This window comes from Mus caroli, unplaced genomic scaffold (genome assembly GCF_978045245.1).
Source record: "Mus caroli unplaced genomic scaffold, Mus_caroli_1 scaffold_13, whole genome shotgun sequence".
Taxonomy (NCBI): Eukaryota; Metazoa; Chordata; class Mammalia; order Rodentia; family Muridae; genus Mus; species Mus caroli.
This window is the reverse complement of record NW_028227268.1, coordinates 113786215-113812235: the sequence shown is the minus strand read 5'-3', so window position 1 is coordinate 113812235 and position 26021 is coordinate 113786215. Positions and strand designations below refer to the sequence as shown.

General features: G+C 37.7%; 1 protein-coding gene across 1 annotated transcript in view; it reads left to right on the top strand.

Annotated features, from left to right (window-relative positions):
- The window catches only part of Abca13 (ATP binding cassette subfamily A member 13), a 485227-nt gene that overhangs the window by 409212 nt on the left and 49994 nt on the right, over positions 1-26021 (top strand). The window contains exons 56-58 of the mRNA XM_021177120.2: positions 7965-8115; positions 14402-14536; positions 21125-21228. Coding sequence (XP_021032779.1) covers positions 7965-8115; positions 14402-14536; positions 21125-21228 — 390 coding nt within the window. The remainder of the gene's footprint in view (positions 1-7964; positions 8116-14401; positions 14537-21124; positions 21229-26021) is intronic.

Below are 26021 nucleotides of genomic sequence, written 5' to 3'. Positions count from 1 at the left end.
TTCTTTTATAGCTCCAGTTACTTTGGGCTATCTATGAAGACACATATCAACCTTCCTATCAGGCCAGACTCAGTCACCTGATAATAAAATGTGTGGCAAATTTGGAGTTAAACCTGCAGGTAAATGTGGGCCATGGAGGCTAAGCAAGTGTTTGAAAAGCAAGCAAAGTACAAACACTGAAGTTCTGGAAAGCAAATCATGCCAGGTCCACTGAACAGCCTTTTGCTCTCATTAACTATTTGACAGTTAACAGACTGCTGCTAATATAAAGAAAATTAAATACCCGGAGTGAGAAAGCTCTCTGCAAAGACCTCACAGAAGGTTCTTCTGAGTTTTGTATTTAATTTCTAGGATTTTTTGAACTGTTGTGCCATTAATTAAAGAGAAAAAAACACAGTTGAAATGCATCATGATAAAAGCCACTTGAAGTTCATTTTTATGTCAGATCCAACTCTGAAAAATGTCTTGTCTTCCCAAGTAGTGCTGAAGCATAAAGCATACAGAATGTTATGACCTTCTCTATTAGGCTGAGATAACCAAGTGCAAACGTGTGCAAACTATGAAATGGCTGGGGGCATTTCCTAATAGCAGAAGTATGATTGACAGTGATTCTGATTTAAGAAGTGTGTGGTTAGCATCCCTCTGAATTAGATGAAGGGACTTCAATAAATAAATAAGCTCACCTTCTCAGTCAGTTAAGATGATCTCTGGATAGGTCATTAACTCCTGCTTTGCTCAAGCCCCATTATCTTACCACATCCTTTTGTATGCAGATCTGCATAGGGCTATTCCTGTTGTGTCTCCACATGGGCCAGTGTATCACACTACTGAAAAAGCAGTTCTGGTTACCAAGACTTTAACTATAGCTGTTGTCCTCACTAAATCATACTTTCCCCAAAATTCGGATAAGGAAATTCTTAAAGAGATTCAGGTATTTACACTAATGAGGGTCCAGAGAGATAGGTCAGTAGTTTAGACCTCTGGCTACTCTTTCAGTGGGCATGCCTTCCTTTTCCAATGTCCACATGGCAGCTCAAAATATCTATAACTCTATTTTCAGGAGATTTGATGCTCGTTTCTAGTCTCTGTGGACACTGCAGGCACATAGTGCACAGACATACATTTATGCAACATGTTTGTATACATAAAATAAAAATAAATAATATATCAGAAATTAAACAAGTATAAATACAGCTAGGAAAAATTCAGTATGCTTGACTTGACGTGTCATGAGTTTGACTAAAGTACTGGCTCTACTCTAGCACAACAGACTGTGTGGCTTTGCTATATACCAAACTATTTTCAAATGTAGATATTATTTCACAGCAAGTGCTGCATATCTTGTGGCTTAGGGTATAGCTCAGTGGTTAAAAAAAAGTATCTAAAGTTTTGGAGGTGCTGGCTTTTATGTGAAGATTTTAAAAAATAAAACAGAAAAAATATCCAACTGTTGTCCTGTGAAAAAGCTTTATCCAGTTAAGGGCTCTACTAACTGCAAAGGAAATGTGCTAATCTTTACAAACCAGAAGAAGGAGAATGCCCTGCTCTTGGAATAGGGAAAAGCTCTCTGCTTAATTCAATTGTAAAATCACGATTAGAAATAAGTCACCACTGCGCTTGCCAATGAGGAGGCTAACTGTGAAGATGGAAGACAGTAGGCTCATTGTGTGGTTGGCTGGGCTCCTGGAGTACCTGTTCTAAGCTATTTCCATGTTTTAGAGCTCAAATGTATCAAAATACAGATATTGCATACTGGCTATGCTCAAGGCAGAGACAGAAAGTGTCTAGAGTCAGTAACAAATGAGAATATCGACCAAATGTGTTCCATATCACCCAGCTGGCCAGATAATTTACATGAAACTTTGTTCATTGCCTAATAGTGCCTTGCAGCTGAGATGAGCCAGTCAACAGAAGAATATTGTAGAAGAACCTCAAAAAAAAAAAACAAAAACAAAAACAAACTCTTTGACTCTAAAAATTGTAGATATTTTCAAGTTAACACATGGAGATTAGCAGCATCCCCTAAGATATGAACTTTAAAATTAAGCCATATAATTCCTTCATACGATAATTATTAAGTTGAAGGATCTTATGCATTTTCTCACCACTGTATGCCAATATGTCAGTAAAGTGTTCTTGGCAGCTCTGACATTTTCCCCTTTAGACCAAATAAACTCTTTAATCATCATAGATTATTTTTGTTTGTAGGTTTTATTAAAATGAAATTGTACAGCATGCACAAACATTTTATGGGTAGCTTCTTTTCCACAATCCTATGTTAACGAGATGATTAGTACCCATATTATTTCATATCATGGTGATTTTATTTCCTCCATTAGTATTGATTCGTATTGAAATGAACATCACTGCTACAGGCATGGAGAGTCATCTATGGAGTGCCGGTATGAAGGGATACAAATACATCCACAGGACATTTGTATATTTTTCTTTTACTGATGCTGCTATGAGTTATTTAGATAGAATTCACATACTTCAGGGTTTATAATCTTAAGTGTAATGTAGTGGTTATATTCATAAAGCAATGTGATTGTTTTCAATATTTAATCCCAGAGCACTTTAATGACCTTCAAACCATACTGCACCCCTTAGACTTTCTTTTTGCCACTCCCTTTCCTAGCTACTAGCAACCATGAACCTAATTTTGCTTCTATAGATCTGTCTTTCAATATACATGGAACCATATAAATAGAGAAGTTCCTACAAATAGTGTTTTATAATAAACTTTTTTATTTCTAGTTTAGATTTGGTCAAATGCTGTGTTTTGTCTATTTGGATGGTATATGATGTTTGTTTGCTTCTAATGAAGTATGCAAGAATTAATTTTAGTATATTAAACAAACTTTGTATTCATTGGGTTTATCTTCCTTGCGGCTAATATATCCTATTATATATTACATCTATTATATTATATATTATTATATGTCTTTATTAGATATTATATCTAGTACATATCTGAATGTATTACTGGATTTGATTTCCTTCTTATTGTAGGTAAAAAAATTAATTTTTATTAATTTTATTTGCTTATTCACTTTAAATATCAGCCCCCCTCCTCCCAGTACCCTCTCATGTGGATTCTTCTCCCCATTTTCCCCTCCCCTTCTCCTGTGAGAATGGGAAGCCCCTTTCTAGGTATCACTCATCCATTCCCCCTACCATACATACATCAAGTTGCTGCAGGACTAGGTGCACCCTCTTTCACTGAGGAAGTAGGCAACAAATTCAGGAACAACCCCTGCTACTGTTGTTAGGGGTCCCTGATTTCCTTACACACATGGTTTCTGACCTAAAAGGTTCTAAGCACAGTTTTTCATCTCTATGATGGTAGGACAGACATCTACATTAATTATAAACTGTATATTGCATTTTCATCTCTTCCAAGGCTAGTATTATGCAGTAATAATATTTCTACTGTGCTCAAGAGCAGGATAATTTGAATCCTAAAAATGTTTAAGGTAGACCAGTTGGAGTTATAATGTTCATTAATTCATTCACTCATTGACCAATTAAAAATTAGTAATGCTTTTTTTTTCTTTTTTTGTCTTCAGCAGGATCTTGTTACAATAGCTTGGAACTCGATAAATAGCTCAACACGGTTTTGAACTTATGACTGTCTTGCTTTTACTTCTGAAGTTGTAGAATTACATACATATGTAAACACAGCTGGCAGTAACACATTTTTTATTTATAATATTTTCATTTTAAAACCTGATTGTTAGTTGATGAGCATGTGCATTTTATAAGAATTTATACATCTGTAGCTTTAATAAATTGCAGATTTTTCTTTCCCTCTCATGTCTTTGGTTTCATTATCAGGATGTTATGATTCTTTTGAAATTATTTCAAAGTTGTACTTGTCTCTTCTTTGTTTGAAACTGCCTGGGAAGGATTGATGTTAGTCTTCAAACATTTGCTAGAACTCACTACTGAAATTATCTCATTCTGGGTTAAATTGTGGGCAATTTAAAAAGTACTTGTTCAACCTACTTCCCTGTGCATCTGGCAAAGTTTGTTCTCCCTCATTTGAACATATTCAGTGGCTTGTTTACTCTTAGGTACCTGCTCATCTCACATGGATCATCTCTCATTGATCATAAAAACCTTCTCTGCTTCTATATATTAACAGAAATGAATGTTGCAATTTTAATCATGTGAATCTTTTTGTTGTTGTTGTTCTTGGCCAGTGTATCCTAAAGTTTGGAGTTACAGAATTTTTTTTTCCAAAATCCTAAGCTGTGAGTTTGAAAGTTTTCATTACTGTTTTGTCTTTTCTATTTTACCTACTTATTTAGTTTGTGTTTTATTATTCTTCATGATCTAGGTTAATTTTTTTTCCCATTTTCTTGGTGTTTCAGATCAAGATGATTAATATGTTTTTACTGAGCCTTTTAGGTAAAAGGAAATATAATTCTCCCTAGTATTCTTTGAGTTATAGTAAAATATTTGAGGTGGCAAGATGCTTATAAGTGATTGCGTGTCTCAAATGTTGGAATAGAGTAAATAGGCTCCTTGGACTTTCCATTTCACTCGTCCTTTTCACACCAATGAGCTCTAATTCCTTACATAAGTTCCAAAGCCAAGGTTTCATTGTTGCTGATGCCTTTACCACTGTTATTTCCATTAGTATCTACTCATTCCACTTCAATGAGTGCTTTACATTTGGTGAGATTTGGGTACCAGGCTGTTCATTCCTACTTATGTCCACTGTCGCCAGGCAGGAGAGCCTCAGTTACAGATTCTCTTCCTTTTCTCTTGTATGGGCTCTTCAGTCCTTGACTGACTCTGTAGGACCACATCTCCTTTTTATATCTAAGGAATAGTACAGCTCTGCATATCTCTTCAGCCTCTCAGGAACCACTTCTGCACCTTGTCTTCATCTGTTACAAAACCCCTAGCTTCAGTAACATGAGAGCTTTCTTATCACAGTAGACTTTCCTTCTGTATGCCTATCACTGCTAAACTTTACCTGGATATGTCCTGAATTTGAGCCAATTGTCCAGTGTTTCATGGGCCAAGACTTTTCTGAATAGTTTTAGTTAAGGATTTGATTTCTTTTTAATTATAAAATACTTAGAGTCATACACACAAAAAAACAAAGCCCAAGTTGGCCTCAACTCTGATAATGAATTTAAAGTAACATGCTTGCTACTATAGAAAACACATACAAAACAAAATAATATATATGTATATGTATATGTATAATGGCTTTCCAGAGTTAGTAATGAAATATATAAAGATACTTGAAACTTGAATTTTCATTTAACCTTTGCATTTTTGCATAGAAAAAAACAAATATCTCACAGAGAGGCATGATGTAACATGTATTTATTATTTATCAGACTACAAATCCAAGATGACATCCTTCCTTGACAGTCTCATTTTCTATGCAAGAATGAGCAAAGAGTAACCATGGGAGTTATGAAAGCGACTGTGTAGCAATCACAGCATTATTGAACAGTAGAGTAAGAGAAAGGTCCTACTAGACACAGGTCAGGTGAAAATGACCTGCTTCAGACATGGGCTTTCATTGCTCTGTCTTTCCATGGTAGAAGGAAAAACTAGACTATGAGGTCCCAGCCACCAACTCCCAGCCATCCTTTGTAAAGATAATAAACCAGTAGGAATTCTCCAGAGAAAATACAGTAGGAAAGGAAGTGGTAGGAAGAGGGGATAGAAGAGAAAAGAGATGTATTCTGTTGGGAGAATTTTTCTCAGGTGACTGTGGAGCCTTTGCCATTCATAAAGTGGAGACTCAGAATGCTGGCAGTATGGTTCAGTTCAAGTCCTCATACCCAGATCTAGGGAAATGGCTGTTGTCACTCTCACTTGAAAACTCTGCAGTCTAAAGTCCTGAGTGTTCTTAGAACTCTCAAGCCCAGAGGTGGAAGGAAGATGCTGCACCAGCTCTGGGGAGGAAAGAATGAGAGGGAAGAGGAGAGGCGAAGGGAAAGAAAATGAGGAAGAGGGAAGAAAAGAGGAGGGTAAAGAGGGAGGAAAGGAAGGAAGAGAAGGAGAGAGATGGGAGAGACAGGAATGGAGAGAGGGAGGGAGACAAAGGTGGATCTGCCTCCTTCTGCTTTTTGTTTTTGTCCTGTCCTCAAGCAGGTGGGAGGATACTTTCCTGCTCCAAGGGTACCGTCTTGAACCAGACTTTTCTGGAAATGCTCTCACAGATTCACTCAGTAGTAGCACTTTCCAAATGTCTTGATATCTCATTTATTAATTATTATTATTATTAAACTATCTTTTCCATTTTAATATTGGATTTTTACAGTCTTTCTGCCCCCCAACCCTCCCAAATACCCCTCATTGCTCTTTTTCAAATTCATGGCCTCTTTTTTCATTATTCTTAAGCCAGTCAGATCAATTCTTATTAAACATCACTATCACCCATTTTTTGAGATCCCCATGTTTATGATGTAATTCTCCTATCAAAAGTGCCACCTCTTAATACCATTACTTGAAAGATGAGTTTTCAACATATTAATTTTGGGGTTTCACATACATCCAGGAGGGCATGAAGTAAACTTAGGTGTATACTGTTAAGTGAAAGAAGCTATGCTATGCTTGCTCCAAGAACCCTTCAGCCCTGGGACATTCTGACATAGGTAAAGTCATAGAACACAAGAACACCACTGCCCCTGAGGTTTGGCAGGGACAATAGAAGGTGGTTCATTATGGGTGAAATTAGTCTTCATGGTCCTAATATAAATGGTGGACTCCTGATTTGGCCCATTATAAAATAAAACTATAGAACAGAGTATGACCTCTCATAAATGCTGGACTTCATTGTTGGGTCAGTCACAACAAGTTTGTCATGCTGGTGCCTGCTGCTCCCAATGGGAATACTATGACAAGGAGGACCAAAGATATGGAAAATTTTCAAGACCTTTGCATGGTTCAATTAACTTTTTTTCTATATTTCATATTCTCAATACAAGTTTATGTACAATTGTTATAGTTAAATTGAACTATAAAATTTTCAACTGAAATTTTAAGGATTTGTCCATTATTGACAATGGTTTCTTTGTGGGAAGATTTCTATGACAGCCATTTGTTATGCACATATCATGTGCTAAATATGAAACTCAGTGTTTGACACACATATGTTCACACACACACACACACACACACACCCAAACCCATGAATGTGCTGGACTCATGTGTTGCTACTGGGAGGGAGAAGAAACAGTTTTGTACTCTACTATCTTAGGATCCTTGCTAGAACCCCAGAGAACCAAGTCAAACACACACACACACACACACACACACACACACATATATATATATATATATATATACCCACACAAGTGTTTCATGAAGCAAAATGATGTCATATATATATATATATATATACATTGCATATATATATATATATGTATATATATATATATGCAATGTATATATATGCACAAACATACACACACACAGATGTGGAGAAAATAAAGACAGAGGGAAGGGGAAGAGAGAGGGTGATCAACTGGCGGGTTGGAAAAATGAAGCTTATATATAGGTTTTATCAAAAGGACAGGGGTTTGGAGTTTTTGGTGGGGAGGTGAGATTTAAAAAGCAGAGAAGGTGTCTAGTAAGGAAATCTATCCTCCTGTGTTTCTCAGTGATTAGAGCAGTCCCTGAAGTGATGTCTTTTCAAGTAGGCATGTTCTTTACAAAGGGGGATGTTTATAATCTCATTATCTGGAAGCTGTGGTGAGATCAGCAGCTTTGCTGGTTTACAGTTCCGTTTAACTTAATAGTTCATGTGCAAAGATATGCATTTTGTAATGGCATTTTCTGATACCTTTCACTTATCTTTGGGTAAAAGTATTTGTGTAAAATTAGTTAGCTATAGGAATGGAGCAATTGTTGAGCCTGCCAGATTTAAGGAACAGTTTGATTATGTATTCATGAATACTTGTTTCAGCATGTTCCTTTTGTATATGCAGAGACATGGTGGATCTGACTTCTGCTGGCAAAGTAGGCATTCTTATTGGCTACTGTCCACAGCAGGATGCCCTGGATGAGCTCCTGACTGGCTGGGAACATCTTCAATACTACTGTAGACTCCGTGGAATTCCAAAGCAGTACATCCCAGAGGTAAGCAGTCTTGGGGTTTTCTGGGGAAAAAAGATCCACTGAGAAATACTGGTCCATCATTTATGGCTCCAAGGCTGTTCTTTCACCCCAGGATAAGAAGTCAATACCACCAGATGGGTTTAGGTGAAATTATTTTCCACCATCAAAATTTACATTCATATTGTATATTTTAAAATGTCAGTGGGGGCATCCTGTGCAAGGAGCTAAGTAAAAAATAGATAATATCCTCTCTTACTTTGTATCTCTAAGCTTTTCTCTTTTTCGTATTAATATGTGCTTTCCAGCTTAAAGATGATGGTCAGGAACAGAAACTGCAAAACTGGAACAGAGTGTTTGTGAAACTTGGGAGTTATTGAAGAACATGTCTCCTTAGGGAGCAGGAAGAAATGTCTCTTCCAAAAGTGTTTTCTGGGTGGCTTCAGGAGAACAAAGGCCAGTGAAAACTGAAAAAACTCTGAGGCCTCCCCATATGTTGTCTGAGAGTGACAGAGAGCAGGTGAAATGGGGAAGTGGGGATTTGCTTCTTCCTGTGGAGAGATCAAAGCACATAGCCTTGACAGACAGCTTAGAGGACATTTCTAATAGGAATGTATCAGAATAGAAAATACTTAAGGTACATTCTACCCTTTGAATGCTTCTTTGTAGTATGTGAAGTGCTTGCTAGATTTCTGGTTCTACAAAAGGAGTAAGGAAAACAGAGGTGGAGCTTATCTCTTCAATCAGAGTCTGTAGGGGTTGGAACGTCTTAGGATTCACAGTAGGCTAGCCTCTGCACTCACTGGTCCACAATAATTTATTCTCTGTGTTGTTTTTGTAATACTGTAGTCTTTGGGTTTTGTCTGTTTGTTTTTATTTCTACTCTATAGAGAAATAAAACCAGAATAGAATCTCTCCCCTTCTTTGTAGGACCCTTGGCCTACCACTCACCTTAATAAAACAGCTAACTGACCACCCGGCAGGAGACCTACTAAGAGTACTCAAACAGCTCTTGGCATGCAACACTAATTGCTGGCTCAGTCTTTAATAGGCATTTTCTCTGTCAGCTCCCTCTTGTTAGTTTTTGATTGAAGAGGTAGATTCTTGGCAAGTGGCTATAAGCTGGCCTCTTTTGTCTGGATGAATGCACCTCTGAAAAGTCTCCCTTAATAAGACATGGCGCTCTCTGTCACCCAGACAATTGCCTTCTGATAGCCCACTGTCTTTCAGTCTGTGTTTTGAACTCCTCCACTGAGAAGTTACTTTAATGCTCAGCAATTAGGGCTAGCTTTATTTCTTTCATGAAGTTGTAGTGGATTATACAGATGGTATTGTTTCTTGCTCATGCAGTGGTTTCTATTAGATCAGCACATCTTATATGTATTCCTAAAGAACATAGTGATTCTCCCAGCCAATTTCTCACTACTGTAAAATGTGTGAGTATTTGGAATACAGAATAAGCACAGGACCCTGAGGTGCTTATTACTCATATTAGTGTTAAATAACATAAAATGATGACCTAGTTAATGTAGTCATGAATCATATCTTAATGTTTTATCTACCATGGATCCCATAATGGTGGGGATACAATTGTCATGAAGAACCTCAATAGCTTGATGACATCACACCCACCTTAAGAACTGCATCACAGCGTATCATTTGTGTAATACTAGTGGTTGTAAAAAGCCTCTGCCATCAGCTATATCAAGATTGGCTGTATATAATGCTCGACTATTGCTGGTTTATATATTTGTTATACTGCAATGTGTTTTTTGCTGTGTAGATTTACTTCTACTTATAAAAAAAATGGGTTATGGTAAGGCCAGATACCCTGGGAATAGCTCCATGAAGCTTGTATTTATCATAGCTCCTGATTTTATTGAGAGGTTCCGTCATGTTCTGTGACTGACATCTACTACCCAGCATTGAAAGAGAGTTCTTTAAGGCTGACAGTGTGATGAAATGTCTGAAGATTTACTTTTCAGAACATATCCTGTCCTTTAGTCATGCATGACTGTCTTTCTGTGTGTCTGTTTTAATACCCTGAACAAAGCAGTTAAGAGGTGTATGCATGGTTTTACAATTGGGGGAACATGAAACCCAGAGTGGTCAGGTAATAGGGACCTGTAGCATAGGCTTTGATTGACACCACCCTGATGGTTGCTACGAGACTAAGACAAAATATCTTTTACCATTGATATCTTGTTATGATTTCTGGAGTTTCTGGTGTATATGATCAAGGAAGCAGAAACTGTATAGGGTGACTATATGGCCACTGTAGCCTGGTGCTTCCCTTATTTACTTTCCACTGTGCTCCAGTAAATTCTGCCCAGTTCAACCCTGGATCCACAAAGACAAAAGAGGCACTTTCCCCTCCTTACACATCTGACACTCAAACTGGTTCTCTTTATCTTGCCCATGGAAGGATAAACAGCCACCTGCGCCCTATGATTCAAGGGCTTGCTGAAAAGCTCTTTCTGCCTCACCTTCACAGCCCTAACTCCTTTTTCTCTCCAGCCTTGTACTGGGTTCTGTCTGTTCTCTAGGGGATGGGATCCACCCATTTCAAGTTTGTTTATCTCTCCTAGCTACAACCTTGCCTTTTCCACTGGCAACCCTCAAATGTTTACTAAGATAAGAAAAGGTTACCCCTTCATTTGACTTGAGTCTAGGTTCTGCATGTTGAGGGCTGATTTCCAGTTTGTTGTTCACACTGTACACTTTAGTGCAGAGGATGCATTTTAAGCTCATAGTTAGCTGACCAGTTTGGTGAAACTTTTAGTATCACATCATCATCAAATGACTCAGGAATGCAGTTATAAGCTGGGATGCCAGAGAAGGTATGTAAGAAAAGTTTCTCAACTTTCCTGAGCTAATATATTCAAACAAAACTAATTGAGGTGAAACCTGGTGAAATCTACATTTTGATTTTCTCCTGGATAGAAGAAGGCCCTTTCCAGGTCCTATCTTTATAAATACCTACTCATTACTCTAGGAATGCTACTGAGTGTTTTTTCAGCATCTTCTCTGTAGACATGACTTGTATCTTAAATTTCTTTTTCCCATTTGCCATGGGTTTTAAAAAGAGCTAAGTTTGAGTGATGGAGAATCGACTAGGAGACCCCTGGCAGAGTGATGGTCACAGGACGGCCTTCCTTTTGGAAATCCTTGGCTCCTTTTCCCTCCTCAATGTCTCATTTTCATTGTGAATTTCACAGAACAGTTTTGATATGGACATCACACCTGCATATGGGCAGTCTTTGGCTCAGGAATCTGATGAGTGTGCATGCTTTTCTGAATAATCTTTTTGTCTACTGGATATTCTCCAAAGTTCTAATGTGTATTGAATGTGTTGTAGCCTGAGCAATGGAAATAATGTGTTCCAGTCTTCAGTTCCAAATGCAGCACAATTTCTAGAGCTTTCAGAGATAACAAAAACAAAAACACAAACAAACAAAAAAACATGCACAAGATCTTGAAGCTTACAACATTTTGTGATTGTGGGACAGTAACAGTGACATTTTGTGGCTTATGATGTTTTGGAGTCTAGGTAGCATTTGTGAGCCTTGATTTCTAGGACATTACATTTGACATTATTTTGTTAGGGGTACCGATTGCAGAAAAGATGGTGACAAGATGTTTCTCATTAGATCATTTTCAGTTATTTTCTGAAAGTGACATTCACAGAGCATTAGATCAGACATTTGTTCCTGCACATTCTGGGATCTTCTCAATCATTTGTAGTCTGCGCTATTTAACCTTTTGTGAAATTAGGAAAATATGACAACCATTTTCTGGTTTCATAAAAATAACCAACAGCATTTGGCAAATTTATTAAGAATGTATTTATTCTGAGGCGCATTGCCATAAAGTCAGCGCTTTTCATCATTATTTTGCTTTGTTTCTCCCCTTTATTAGCTTTTTTTCATTCCTCCTCTGAATAAAATGCATTTTATTGCAATAAACATTCATAATGCAAATGTTTTGAACATTTTCAAAACTCTGAAATGATAACTCGAATTTTCACTTTCCCTATTTCTATTTGTTTCTGTGAGTCTTACAGCTCTTTGCGTTTTGGTTTTCAAAAGGCATGAAATATCTGTGTAACCACAGTGCTGCTCACTGAAGCAAAGACTTCCTCTCCTAGGGAGCCTACTTCCTCCCTTCATCTTGCATATGAACATCACCAGGGACATTGCTTCCACTTCTGGTTTGTGATTCTGAGGACATCATGGGCTCTTTCTAATCCCTGCAGCACAGCCTTTCTGTCTTGGAGTCTTTGCTGCAGCACCCCAATTAGCTATTCACATTTGTCTGCTAATCCTGGATAAAATATTTTGAAGTTTTTATTTGCTCAGAAAGGCTTTTATTCAATTTATTTTAATTGGCATAATTGGGCTGAATGAATACAGGAAAAAAAGAGATGTTTCCTGTGAGGCAGGCTGGAGAAAAGTGCTTGGATGTTTTCATTGAGAACAAAGGATTAACCTTGAGATGACATTTTCTACTCAAATTTTAGTTTCTGTGTGCCTTTGTTTAACTCCACTCACACTGTTTGACCATGGACATTACTTGTGTCTTCTAGCTCAATTTCTAAATTACCTGGAAGCCACACAATGCAGAATGAATAATTTAGGATAAAGATGTGATCCAAGATGCTTTGAAGTTTGTAACACATCATAGTCATCCAATTCTATCCTTAAGTTTTATATGTTGGTAAAACAAAAGTATGTACGTTAGCCTAACACTGTTTTATTTAGTGCCTTAAAATACATACTTATCAACTGTCACAATCATATGAAATTTCTCCTTCTAAACTTGAACTTATATATGTTTTTCACTAGTTTGGTTATGCAATCATATCTGAAAAACAGACCTGTATTTATATCTGCATTAATACCTCGATTAATGTAGACTTTTATCTACACAAGAATTATATCAAAAGGTGTGTGTGTGTGTGTGTGTGTGCATGTGTGGGTGTGTATATATGTGTGTGTGTATATATATATATATACACACCCATATATGCACACATATACACATATATATATACACATGTATGTATATATACACACATATGTATATACACATATATACATACACACACATATATATGTATATATATACACACACATATATATACCCATATATATATATATATATATATATATATACCCACATATATATATATATATATATATATATATACCCACATATATATATATATATACACACACACATATATATACCCATATATATATATATATATATACCCACATATATATATACACACACATACACACATACACACATATAAATATAAATATATATATATATATATATATATATACATATACACATATATACACATATGCACATATGCACATATACACATATACATATATACACACATATATACATATATACATACACACACACACACACATATATATTGCACAGAGAGTTTGAAACAAACAATCTAAGAAAATGCCTAACTTGGGTCCCATATAAGAGACACATCTTGAAATAGATTAGAAATGATTTAGGGCAAATTATCCCAGGGAATACCAACCTAAGTGTAGTCTTAGACTCAGCTGATGTGCATTAGGGAGAACTGAGATTTACATTGAAATTTAAGGGTAAGTGTGTTGTCAGGGTGTGTGTTATGATACAGATTGAGATGGTGGAGAGAAGACCTGCTGTGATCCTGAGGGTGAGGGTTTCACTGCTAAGCCTAGTGGCCAAGGATGTGTATAAATTCTGGTCAAGGAAGTCTCATCCTTATGAAGTGATCAGGTAGTTCCCAACAGCTGTGAAGAGCTAGTCTCACCTTTCCCCAACCTGAATACTATGTATACTGAATTCTGAATAGGTAGATGGTATCGATGGCCTACCATGATAAAAGGGATATTTTTTAGGTGTGTTTATACAGACAATTCCCTCTAGTGCCAGTTTCCTTGAGGTTTTGCTACCTCATTTTGTTTCTTTTCTATCCAGTTCCTTCTCGGCCTTCCTTTGGGTCCCCTTTATTCTACTCACCAGAATGTGGATATTGATCTAGACTTAACATTGATTCAGAGTCCTCATATTTCCATTCCCGCGCATCCTAAGTGTCTGCTGACATGCGACCCTCTTCTCTCTGTTCTCTCTCCATTGCTCCCTTTCTATAAAGTGAAACAGGGTGAGGAAGGCCTCTGGTCCTCTGGGTGAGAGGAATACAAGCATGGTAGAAAGAAGCAGGAGTCAGAGGACAATCCAACTCATGTAGGCATCATGGAGAAAGGTTCATGGACAAGCTTCTCTCTTCCAGGTTGCTGCAGACCTGGTGAGGCGCTTGCACCTTGAATCTCATGTGGACAAACCTGTAGCCACTTACAGTGGGGGCACCAGACGGAAGCTCTCCACAGCCCTGGCCCTGGTGGGAAAGCCTGATATTCTTTTATTGGTGAGTAGTTGGAATACCCAGTTGTGTTGATGCCTTAAACATGTGATAGAAATTATTTCAACTTTTAGAACTTCACCAGGAACTTCAGGACTTGAGACATTGATCACTGACTCTATAGAGTTATAGACTATTCTGCCCTAAGTAAATATTCTCCAACATATTGTAAGACACTGGTGTCATTTTACAAAAATAAGACATTTTTCTTTTGGTAGATTCACATAAATATGTTGACATTAAATGAAAATTAAAATATCAGTGTTCACCTTTTATCCAAACATACATACGTGTTTTTTTTAACATTTATTTATTGTTTTAGTTTTATTTATTTATTTATTTATTTATTTTTGAGATTATAATAAAATTAAAACATTTCTGCTTCCTCTTTCCTCCATCCAAAGCTTCCCATATATCCTCCCTTCTTTCTTTCAAATTCATAGTCCTTTTTAATTAATTATTATTGAGCATATATATGTATACATATATACTTTAAAATATAACTTGATCAGTCTGTGTAATGCTACTCATATGTATATTTTCAGGGCTGAACTTTTGGTATTGGATAATTAATCACTGCGCTTTTTTGATTATTCTTTTCAAGACGATTATTTCTTCTCAAGAGTTGCTTTGAAACCTTATGTATGGGTCTATATTTACTGTAGCTGTACTGACATACACCTATGGTAAATCATAAGGTTAGGCATTAGAGTTTTCTGTGTTTAATTTGCCATCTCTCCAAATCCATGTGCTAACAGCATCTTTCATAGCTCTTAGTGATATGAGAGGTAGTAGAATTTCTAAGACAGTGGGTCTCGATATTTTTAATGCTGTGACCTTTCAATATAGTTCCTCATGTTGTGGTAACCCCATCACAAATTCTCTTGTTGCTACTTTATAACTGAAATTTTGCTAGTAAATGAATAACAATATAAATATTTGATATGCAGGTAATATCTGATATGAAACCTCCAAAGAAGTCATCATCCACATCTTGAGAACCACTGCTCTAAGAGGTTTTATAGGAAGGTCATTACGTCATTGTAGGAGTGTTCTGAGTAGGTAGGAAGACTCTTGTTTCAGTTCCTGGCCAAGAAGGAAAAAGTATTGCTCAATTGCACATCCTTGCTCTGATATACTGACTTGTCTTGATGTAGAACCTAAAGCAACAGGGCCAGTCCTGGTTTGAACCTCTAAAATAAAGCCAGATGAAGCGGTCTTTCTTTATATGAGTGATTCTCTCAGGTAGTGAGTATGGTGATGGAAAGCTGTCCATCCATCCATCCATGCAACATGGATACAGAGGAAGGCTGAGAGAGTTCTAGCACGTGACAGAGGAGGTGCATGGCCTTGATAACAGGCAGCCTGTCTTCTGTCTGAGAAAAACCAATTCAGGTTACTGTAGCTAGGGAGAGGAGATTTTCTATTAATAAGCAAAGCTAATTGCTGTGCAATTAAAAATTGGTTTAACTGTGCACAATCCCGTTTAAACAAGTGAAAAATCTTGTTCCTGTGCTATTGATAGGATTCTAATCACCACAGTCCATCCAAAGTTTCACCATTTTTAGGAGCTATCTTTTTAAATTATTGCTCACACATGAAAATAGCATTTCCCTGGGGAAGTTAATGAAGACTCAGGAGATATATGTTGAAAAAATGATTTTATCATCTACTAGTTGCACTTAGAAACTGCTTGCTTTTAGTTTGCTATTAAAAGGACCGATAGCAATGCTCTTTGTTATAATCGATATATACATATACAGTATATATGTATATACTTTCCCCATTCTGCTATGATGCTGTCCTGTCAAGAAGAGGTAGACTGGGTTGAGTTTAGAGGTTCCCTGGCCTTCATCCTCACTTCTGACTGGATGCTCTTATACTCATCTAGGCATGGTATGTTTCCTTGTTCGATTGAAGGTGCCTCTACTCTGGAGCCATTTCCTTGTCTTATTATATACCCACATGTTTCTTCTTTCACATATTCTTATTCCCATTTACTGTGAGAGCCCAGGATTCCAGCAGAGTGGCCAAGTGATCAGGTTTAGATGAGGTACTACACTTCCTCAGGGTGTTCTTGACATTTGATCTATTATGTCTTTGTCTCAAAGTAGTACTCTTCTTTGTGTCTGTCTTATGGAGATGTTGAAAGCAGTAAGTTAAATAATCCTTATTAAGTATGTCACCCGGTGTCTGGTGAGTTGCTGTGATAATTCAAGTCACCTGATTAAACCAATGTCATGATATTCTCTACAGAGACAAGAAGGACAAGAACCAGGAAAGTTTTGAATCACCCGTTCAACCTCCTGCCTGAGCAATACCAGACCCGACTTTTCTGTTTTCCTACTTTTTATTCAGTACACATATGTCACTAGATTTGCAGAAAAGACCAAGTGTTTGTTTTCCTGTTCAGTCTTCCTCACCCATTTACCTTCGGCTTTCTTCTTTGGGGGAAGTTGATGACCAGAAGCTCTTAAGAGATATATGCTTAATGCTCCCTCACTGCAAAGAGCAGAGACATGCATCACACAGCTGGGCAAGATTGCTCTTAAAAGTGGTTCAGATAACAAGTACTTGGGAGTTTATTGAAGAGGAAAGCTTCAGGTTCCAAGAAACTTCAATTTATTTGCTATTCTTCAATAAATGATGTCCCTTCTACTGTCATAGATCTTTCTGGTGGAGGCCATTCTGAAAGTTTATGGAAGCAGAGGTTTCATTTTAAAATCATCATGCTTTGCTTTCTTTACCAGATCGCCAAGAGAAACCAAACTGGTGTGAAAATGTGTCTCTTTCCTGCTGCTTTATTGAAGTGTCATTGTCTCAGACACACACACACACACACACACACACACACACAATCAAATACACAAGCACCCTGAGCCCTTTTGTATTGCTTGTATGTATTTTTTAGGGCTGATTACTTGGGATTGTGTAACTTATCAGGAAGTTTGATTCTCCCTTTCTCAACAACCTTGATTGCTGTAACTCTCCATGTCAATATTGGATCTTATAGACTCTTTCCCTTCCATATTGATATCTAGAGTGCTGAGGTCCTTATATATAAGCAATCACTCTGTTAACATTTCATGGGTGCAACTTACCTGTATTTCTAAAAGACGCTATATGACAGCAGGAGAGCAGATCATTTTACCTTATAATCTTTTTTTCCCCTCTAATGTGATTTTCCTAATGTATAGGTTGAATGTATCAACTGAGATAGCTATCTCCTGGTCACTAATGTCTCCATCTGGTGGGAAAATAAGCTTTTTTCTTTCTTTTATTTTTGTCAAAAGATAAGAGTTATCTGTGAATGCAAGGATAAATGTAGTGAGAATTTTTTTTTCTTTAAAAAGCACAAAAATATTATGGGAATGTTTTTGTTTTAATCCCAGGTGTGAGAATATGGGGCTGCTTTATAGGAAGTGACTATGATTTGTCTTATGCTCTAACAGGGGCATGAATTTACCAGATGCAGATAGTTTGAGAGTATGTGATGTTTGGGGGACTTTTCAGGAGATATATAAATGCTAGCTGTAAGAGAAGGGGCTGTTTGGCCAGTTGGTGGTTGGATGATGTTGGTTGTAGTTTGTCAAGTAGTCATATGCAAAGAGATGATAAGAAATTAGATATTCTGATGGTGAAGATCAAACTATCCTGTTTTCATCTATCCTTTGTTCTCTCTCATGTAATGTTAGGGGGTTGAAAGGAAAGAAAAAGAAATAGAAAAGGGTGGAAGAGAGAATACACAAAGTAGCCAAAAGTTTGGTTGTAGATAAATATGTAGAATACAATGAAAAATTATATTGGTATAAGAAAATGGCAGTAGCATGCTCTCTTTTAGGGGCTCCGTTGTTTCTAGCTATGAATCACTGGATAGGTTTGCAATAGCAGGCCTGAATAAATACCTTAAGTATAATTAGACAGATAACAGTGCCACCATTGTGTCAGTTGGGCTATCTGATCTGGCTATTCATTAATGACATCCTAAGCTTTAAGTCCTAAGTCTTATCTGGGTAAGACTGCTGACTACATTTTTTCTTGCTGACTTACATAGCACCATCTGATACTGAGTGCTAGTCTTCAGGGAGGAGACTTGCATCTTGCTTCCTCCAAGTCCTGCCCAACATTTTTGCAATTTTTTTGGCAATAGAATCTTATTTTAAGTTCTAGGAAGCAAGCAAGAAAGTTTCCCATTGCCTGACCCTGATGCTTTGTTAGATTGTTCATGGCTCTTAGGATAGCATATCACCCCTTGTGTCATATCCATTAAAAAGGGGAGTATAAGCATAAAATAATATTTCATCTGTCTTTTTTCAAACATCTTTAGCATTTCTTCTCCTCCTTCCTTTCGTTTCATACTGTAATCCCCACTTCATGTCCTGCTACCTGCTGTATATTTTTTATTGCAGTGATCTTTACCACCCTTTAGTTAAATCAATTTTTTTCCGATTTTTTATTAGGTATTTACTTCATTTACATTTTTGTAAATTGGCCATCTTTTGCTACATATGCAGCTAGAGATACGAGCTCTGGGGGTACTGGTTAGTTCATATTATTGTTCCACCTATAGGATTACTGACCCCTTCAGCTCCTTGGATACTTTCTCTAGCTCTTCTATTGGGGGCCCTGTGTTCCATCCAATAGCTTACTGTGAGCATCCACTTCTGTGTTTGCTAGGTATGGGCATAGCCTCACAAGAGACAGCTATATCAGGGTCCTTTCAGGAAAATCTTGCTGGTGTATGCGTTTGGTGGCTGATTATGGGATGTACCCCTGGGTGGGGCAGTCTCTAGATGGTCCATCCTTTCTTCTCAGCTCCAAACTGTCTCTGTAACTCCTTCCATGGGTATTTTGTTCCCAATTCTAAGAAGGGGCGAAGTTTTCACACTTTGGTCTTCGTTCTTTTTGAGTTTCATGTGTTTTGTAAATTGTATCTTGGATATTCTAAGTTTCTGGGCTAATATCCACTTATCAGTGAGTGCAAATCATGTGAGTTCTTTTGTGATTGGGTTACCTCACTCAGGATGATATCCTCCAGATCCATCCATTTGCCATACTTTCCCTTAATATCCCTGCTGTATTTTTTATGTACATTGCTTCAAAGCACCTGTGTCTTATATGCCTCCTCGAGAGCCTCTCACCTTGGATCCATGCATTTGATGTTGGGTACTTCCACACACTGACTGATGTGAATATAGATTCAGTAGTTGTGTTAGTGTATGCCTATATTCCACCATTCTCATCTCATTGCCTTTGGCTGTGTACACATGAGTGGACCTGCTGGCTGCCATGCTTATGTGGTTGCTCCCTCCATCATCAATCTGTTTTGACTCCCCTAAATGCTTATGTGGTTGCTCCCTCCATCATCAATCTGTTTTGACTCCCCTAATTTACCTTTGCTCCAACAATGCCTAAGAACAGTCGTTTTCCCCCAGGAGTGCTTTTTCATTGCTCGCCTATCTTTTCCCCTTTCTACTATGAGTAGATAATTTTAAATAGCCTCTGTTTATGACTCTCTCATTGGCTGAATCCAGACTGCAGTAAATACTCTGTTACTCTTATCATTTTTCTTTTTGATTTTCCTGCTTCAGAATTACCATCAGTTCCTTGTACCTCATTTTCATCTCCTTCCCAACCTCTGTTCATGTGTTTTTTTTTTATTATTATTTTATGATTCTCCTGACTTTCCTAGTTGTAATTACTTTATCTTACTGAGTTTTCTGAAGATAATAATCTCCCGTCTTCTTACCCATGTCACCATTTTTTGTTACACCGAAGTTGTTACTGGAAATTTACTGTGTGCATCTGGTGGCATCATAACTGCATGGACTCTCACCTTACTATCTCAGATCTGAAGCAGGCATCTCACAGGACTGTCTTAATAACTACTTTTTGGAGGGAAACCTTCACCAGTCAGTCAGGTGAATGATTCTGGGGACATTCTATATGTGCACATACAATCTTGGTTCTTCCTGTCAGGTGTATGCAAGTTTTTAGGGTGATATGTTTTTTCTCAGCCCATAGAAGTCGGGCCTGGCTAAGAGCTCTCTGGTTCTTTTCTTGGGGCAATTCCCCATATATTCATTCCTGTGTATTCTTATTGTACAAAGACATGATGGCTGTTTGCGAAGGTTTCTCTGTTGGTTCTCTGTAGCCTTATCCTCAGGCACATACCAAGGCAAAGAGCAACTGAGGTTTACAGAGTATCTGACCCTTACATACTGTTTAAAGGGGTTTAATGGAGGCTCTATAGCATGGAGAGTCTGGTCTAGTCTTTGCTACTTCTAGCCTCACCAAAAGTTTCCCAGAGCCCAAGACCTCAATGATTAAGGTACAATAGAAGGACTGTAACTAGTTGGAATAATTAAGACCTCTTGTGTGGCCTTTTGCAGAAGTGGAGGATCCAGAAACTCATATGAATCACTTCCCTTCCTTCTTTATTGTGAAGGAGGGAAGGGAAGTCAATGCAGAGTTCCCTGTTAGGATCGCAATGAGGGTTACCTCCCAGCCAGGGTCTATTCTCATGGGACAGAAGATGTCCATTTCTGTCTGTATTTACCAAATGACCAACACTGTGTGTTTTCTTCCTCTTAGGATGAACCAAGCTCTGGGATGGACCCCTGCTCTAAGCGGTACCTCTGGCAAACAATAACACAAGAGGTTCGGGATGGCTGTGCTGCAGTGCTAACCTCTCACAGGTGAACTGTCCCTTCTGATTGCTAATTTCTGAACAAGCTTTTGTAGCAATGAGGTCACCCAGAGAATGGAAGGGAAGAACCTTCAGTAGTCTTCAGTCCCAACAGCCCTTTGAGAGATGGAGACAGAGAGGTTATACCAGGTAGCCAACCTCTATACAGGAACAGAGTTAGAACTGGAGACTTTCCATGATCTGTGTCCATAGATCCACTCTAGCTGTGATTGCTTAGCTGAGGGCTGTTCTTAAGAATGTCCAACTCCTTTTTACCCAGGGTCACCCTGTTTTCACTGTAAGTCATCTGAAATGCATGCTGGATTACTGGATCATATTATAGAATTAATTTTATAATTGAAATTCTCCACTAGGGTTCCCCTCTTAGATTAATGAAACACTTATGTGCCATACAGCAATACAAATGTAGATTTCATGTAACCATTACATGGAGAGTGATAGCATTTGGATAATGACAACCCTGAAGATGAAATGAAAAAGATATTATAAATTTAGGCTTGATTTACTTCTATGTATAAGTAAAATATGCCATGAATAAGGTGTCAAGAACTGTTAAGATCTAAAATTTGACTTTTATGGGCATTTCATATTCATAGGATTATATGACATGTACAGATTTGTATCTGATCACTTTCATTTATAGAGTACATAATGTTTACCTACATTACAGGAGATTACAGGATCTTTTTTTAATTTTTTTCAATTTTTTATTAGATATTTTCTTCATTTTCATCTCAAATGCTATCCTAAGAGTCTTCTATACCCTACCCCCACCCTGCTCCCCTACCCACTCACTCCCACTTCTTGGCCCTGGCGTTCCCCTGTACTGGAGCATATAAAGTTTACAAGACCAAGGGGCCTCTCTTCCCAATGATGGCCGACTAGGCCATCTTCTGCTAGTATGTTCCTTTCTTATCCTTGCTGAATAGTGCATGATTAAACATGATTAATACTTTTAGAAATAGGACTGGCACTATAGTTCAGTGGGTAAAAGCATTAGCTGGGGAAGTCTGAAGATCCAAGTTTGATTCCCCAAAGCCAGAGTTGAAGGAGAAAAACTCCTAAAAGCTGTCTGCAGACCTCCATATACATACATGTACCCATAGTCACACACAGACAAGAAGGAGAACGCACACACAAATATAATAAATAAAATAAACAAATGTAAAGAGATTAACTCTGCACCTACACCCATAACATGTGGACACATTTATCAACACTTGTCTAGAGTGGGACATTTGCTATAGTAAGTAAACCCTCATAGACACACAATATCATCATCTGAATCCATGCTTATAGTACCTTTCTTCTTGGTTTTGGGCATCCCACGGCTTTGGAAAAATATTCAGTCTCCAAATCCACCCTAGCATACTACATCGCTTGGAAAGTTCTCCACGTCCCCTGTTCATGCTTCCTTTGCCTGGCCTCTGGCAAGCAGACATTTTACTGCTTGTATAGTTGTACCTTTTCCAGAAGTCACACATCTGGAATTCCATACAAGACTTTCAAGGCTGGCTTGTTTCCTGATTTCCCTCACGTTTTCTCCTGCTTTGCAAGCCCATTGCCTTTCAACAGCAAGCAATATTCTATTGTCTGGCTGTGTTGCAGTTTATTTATCTGCTCACGTACTGACAGATGCTTTGATTACTGACAAGTTTGGGTAATTACGGGTAAAGCTGTTATAAACATCCATGTGTAGGTTTTTATGTGGATGTTTTTCAGACCTTTTGAGTAAATGCCAAGTAGCTTGATTGTTGGACTGTGCAGTGAGCTGATGTTTGACTTTAGAAGAATCTCCTTTTTTCTTTGGTGGTAATAAAATTGAACATAGAGCCTCACACATACTAGGCAAGTGTTTTAGTGAACTATATCCCCCATCTCTCATTTACCTGTTCTTTTAAGGCAAGTCATCAAAGTTGTTAAGGCTGACCTTCAATTTTCTTTCTAATTCAGGGTGGACTTATATTGTGTGTATTTCTCCTGTCTTAGCTGCCCAAGAAAATTGTATTTCTCCTGTCTTAGCCTCCCAAGTCACTGGGATTATAGACCTTTACTACAAGGCTCATAGCATCTGTTCTTTCTTGTTTGTTTGTTTGTCTGTTTGTTTTGTGAAGTTGTATTTATACTATAATATTTAGTTTGAAAAGGCTATACATAGTGAATATTGTTAGATTCTGTGTTCAGGTCTCCCTTTGGATATATACTTTAAAAATATTTTTTCTCAGTCTGTGTCTATCACTGAAAATATAAATAAAGTTTTTAATTAATTCTAACTGCTCTATGTTTTTAAGCTTTGTACTTCAAAATTATAGCTAAGAACATTTTGCCCTGAATACATGACAATGTTTGTTCTAAGACAGGTTAATACTGTTAGGTTTTAATAATCTTTGATATATTTAAAGCTATTTTATATATAGTATATGGGAAGAGTATCAACTTACTTTTATGCATTTGGATAGTCAATTGTTCTAAAACTGCTTTTGTGGGGAAATTACTAATTTCCCATTGCATTATTGGAGGTTTATTGTTAATATTCTCCTCTTCCTCACTGGGATATGCTCCTGCACACAATACATAGCACTGTCTCAATTCCAGGCCTTTCAGGGAGGCTCTACCAACAAGCTGGGTCTCTTCACCAGCTTCTTTCTTCCCCTACTGCAGTTTTGTTTCACTCAAAATGTTTCTCAGTCTCCTCTGTGATTGGCTCCTGATACATGGTTTCTTTAGAAATGTTCTTTAATTTTCAATATTTTTAGAAATTTTCCTAGTTTCTTCCTTTGCTCCTTTTGAATTAAACTAGGTTAAGCTTGACAAAGAGTTCTTTGTGATTCCTATCACTGAAAATTTACTAGAAGGATGTGGATTAACTATAACATGGAATGATAAAGGTAGTATAGTTTATTATCCCTGTCACCTTTTTATTGAAGAATGGACACATTAGATAACATTGTATCTATAAATACTGAAAATAATTTTGTAATATTTGTCTGTTTTGTTTCATTTCTTCCCCTGAAATTTATTCCAAGACTGGATGGTTTCTATTGATGTGCAAATCCTCTGATTCTTCCTTCTCCCTTCTTGAAACTGTGTGTAGGTTTCTGGTGAGTTCTTCAGTTCTCCTGGCCTTCCTTCTCTGTCCCTAAGTGGCCTGTTGATGAATCTGGGCAGGGAGATAGTGGTCCATAAGTTGCAGGTACAGATTATTATCTTCTCACTGTGCAGTGGCTTTTTGGCATTGTCCTCACAGAGTTAAGTATCTAAGTATCTTTGGTCTATTCCTGGAGTTCTGAAATGTCTGTTTTCTTAAATATGTCCTGTTTTGTAGCTGGTTTTGGAGATAATTATTCAATTATTTCCCCACTCAGATGTACCACACATGAGTTTTTGTTATTCTTTTTCTCTTCCAAATGGAAAATTTTGCTGAAACAAATACATTTGACAGTTACTTGACTTTATAGTAATGAGTATATGCTCATTCTTGCTCCAGATGTTCACATTGCTCTGGAGTTTTAGCAACTGCCCACTGATGCACAGACTCTGTTCACATCTGTTGCTGGCACCAGGCTTGGGGCTTAAAGTCCATGATGAAAAATCTTTATATTTCTCATAATATATATATATATATATAATTACTATGAGCTATTCTCTCAAAAATCATAAATCATTGCAATATCTCTCTTTCCTTCTATTCATTTGCTTTCACGTCAATATTATAATTTGCATATATGCAGATTGATTTCTCCCTATTCATAAACTATAAAGACATGAATGACTCAATGTGAATGAAGACAAGGGAGTCTTGTATGATTCTGTGTTTTTTTTTTTAATCAATCATTTTGCTTGTTTACATTTCAAATGATATCTCCCTTCCTAGTTACCACTCTACAACCCTCCATCCTATCCTTCCTCTACCCTTAGCCTAGTCTATGAGGGTGCTCCTCCACCCACTCACTCACTCCCACCTCACAACTCTAGAATCCTTCTATGCTGGTGCATCAAGCCTCCATAGGACCAAGGGCCTCCCCTCCCATTGATGTCATTAAAAGGCCATCCCCTGCTACATATGTATCTGGAGTTCTACCTCCCTCCATGCATGCTCTTCTGTTGGTGGTTTAGTCACTGGGATCTCTGAGTGGTTCAGTTAGTTCTTTGTGTGGGGTTGTAATCCCCTTTAGCTCCTTCAGTCCTTCCAGTAACTCTTCCATTGGGGTCTCTGGGCTTAGTCAGATGGTTGGCTGTGAGTATGCTCATTTATATTGGTCAGGTGCTGGTAGAACCTCTCAGGGAACAGCCATACCAGGCTCCTATCAGCAAGCACTTCTTGGCATCAGCAATAGTGTTAGGACTTGGTGTCTGAGACGGATGGATCCCTAAGTCGGGCAGTCTCTAGATGGTCTTTTCTTCAGTTTCTGCTCCACTTTTTGTCCCTGTCTTCCTTTGCACAGGAACATTTCTGGGTTAATCATTTTGAGGTGAGTGGTGGCCCCATCCCTCAACTCAGACCTCTACTTATTTACTGGAGGTGGTCTCAACAGGTTCTATCTTCTCTTTGTTGGGTATTTCGGCTAAAGTCATTGCTGTTGAGTCCTAGGAGCTTCCCCAGCATCTGGGACTTTTTAGTGGCTACCCCCAGTTCCCTATAACCCACTGCTACATATTTCTGTTGACAGAGGGTCAGGAAATCAATTCTGTGATTTTTCTTTTCTTTTCTTTTCTTCTCTTCTCTTCTCTTCTCTTCTCTTCTCTTCTCTTCTCTTCTCTTCTCTTCTCTTCTCTTCTCTT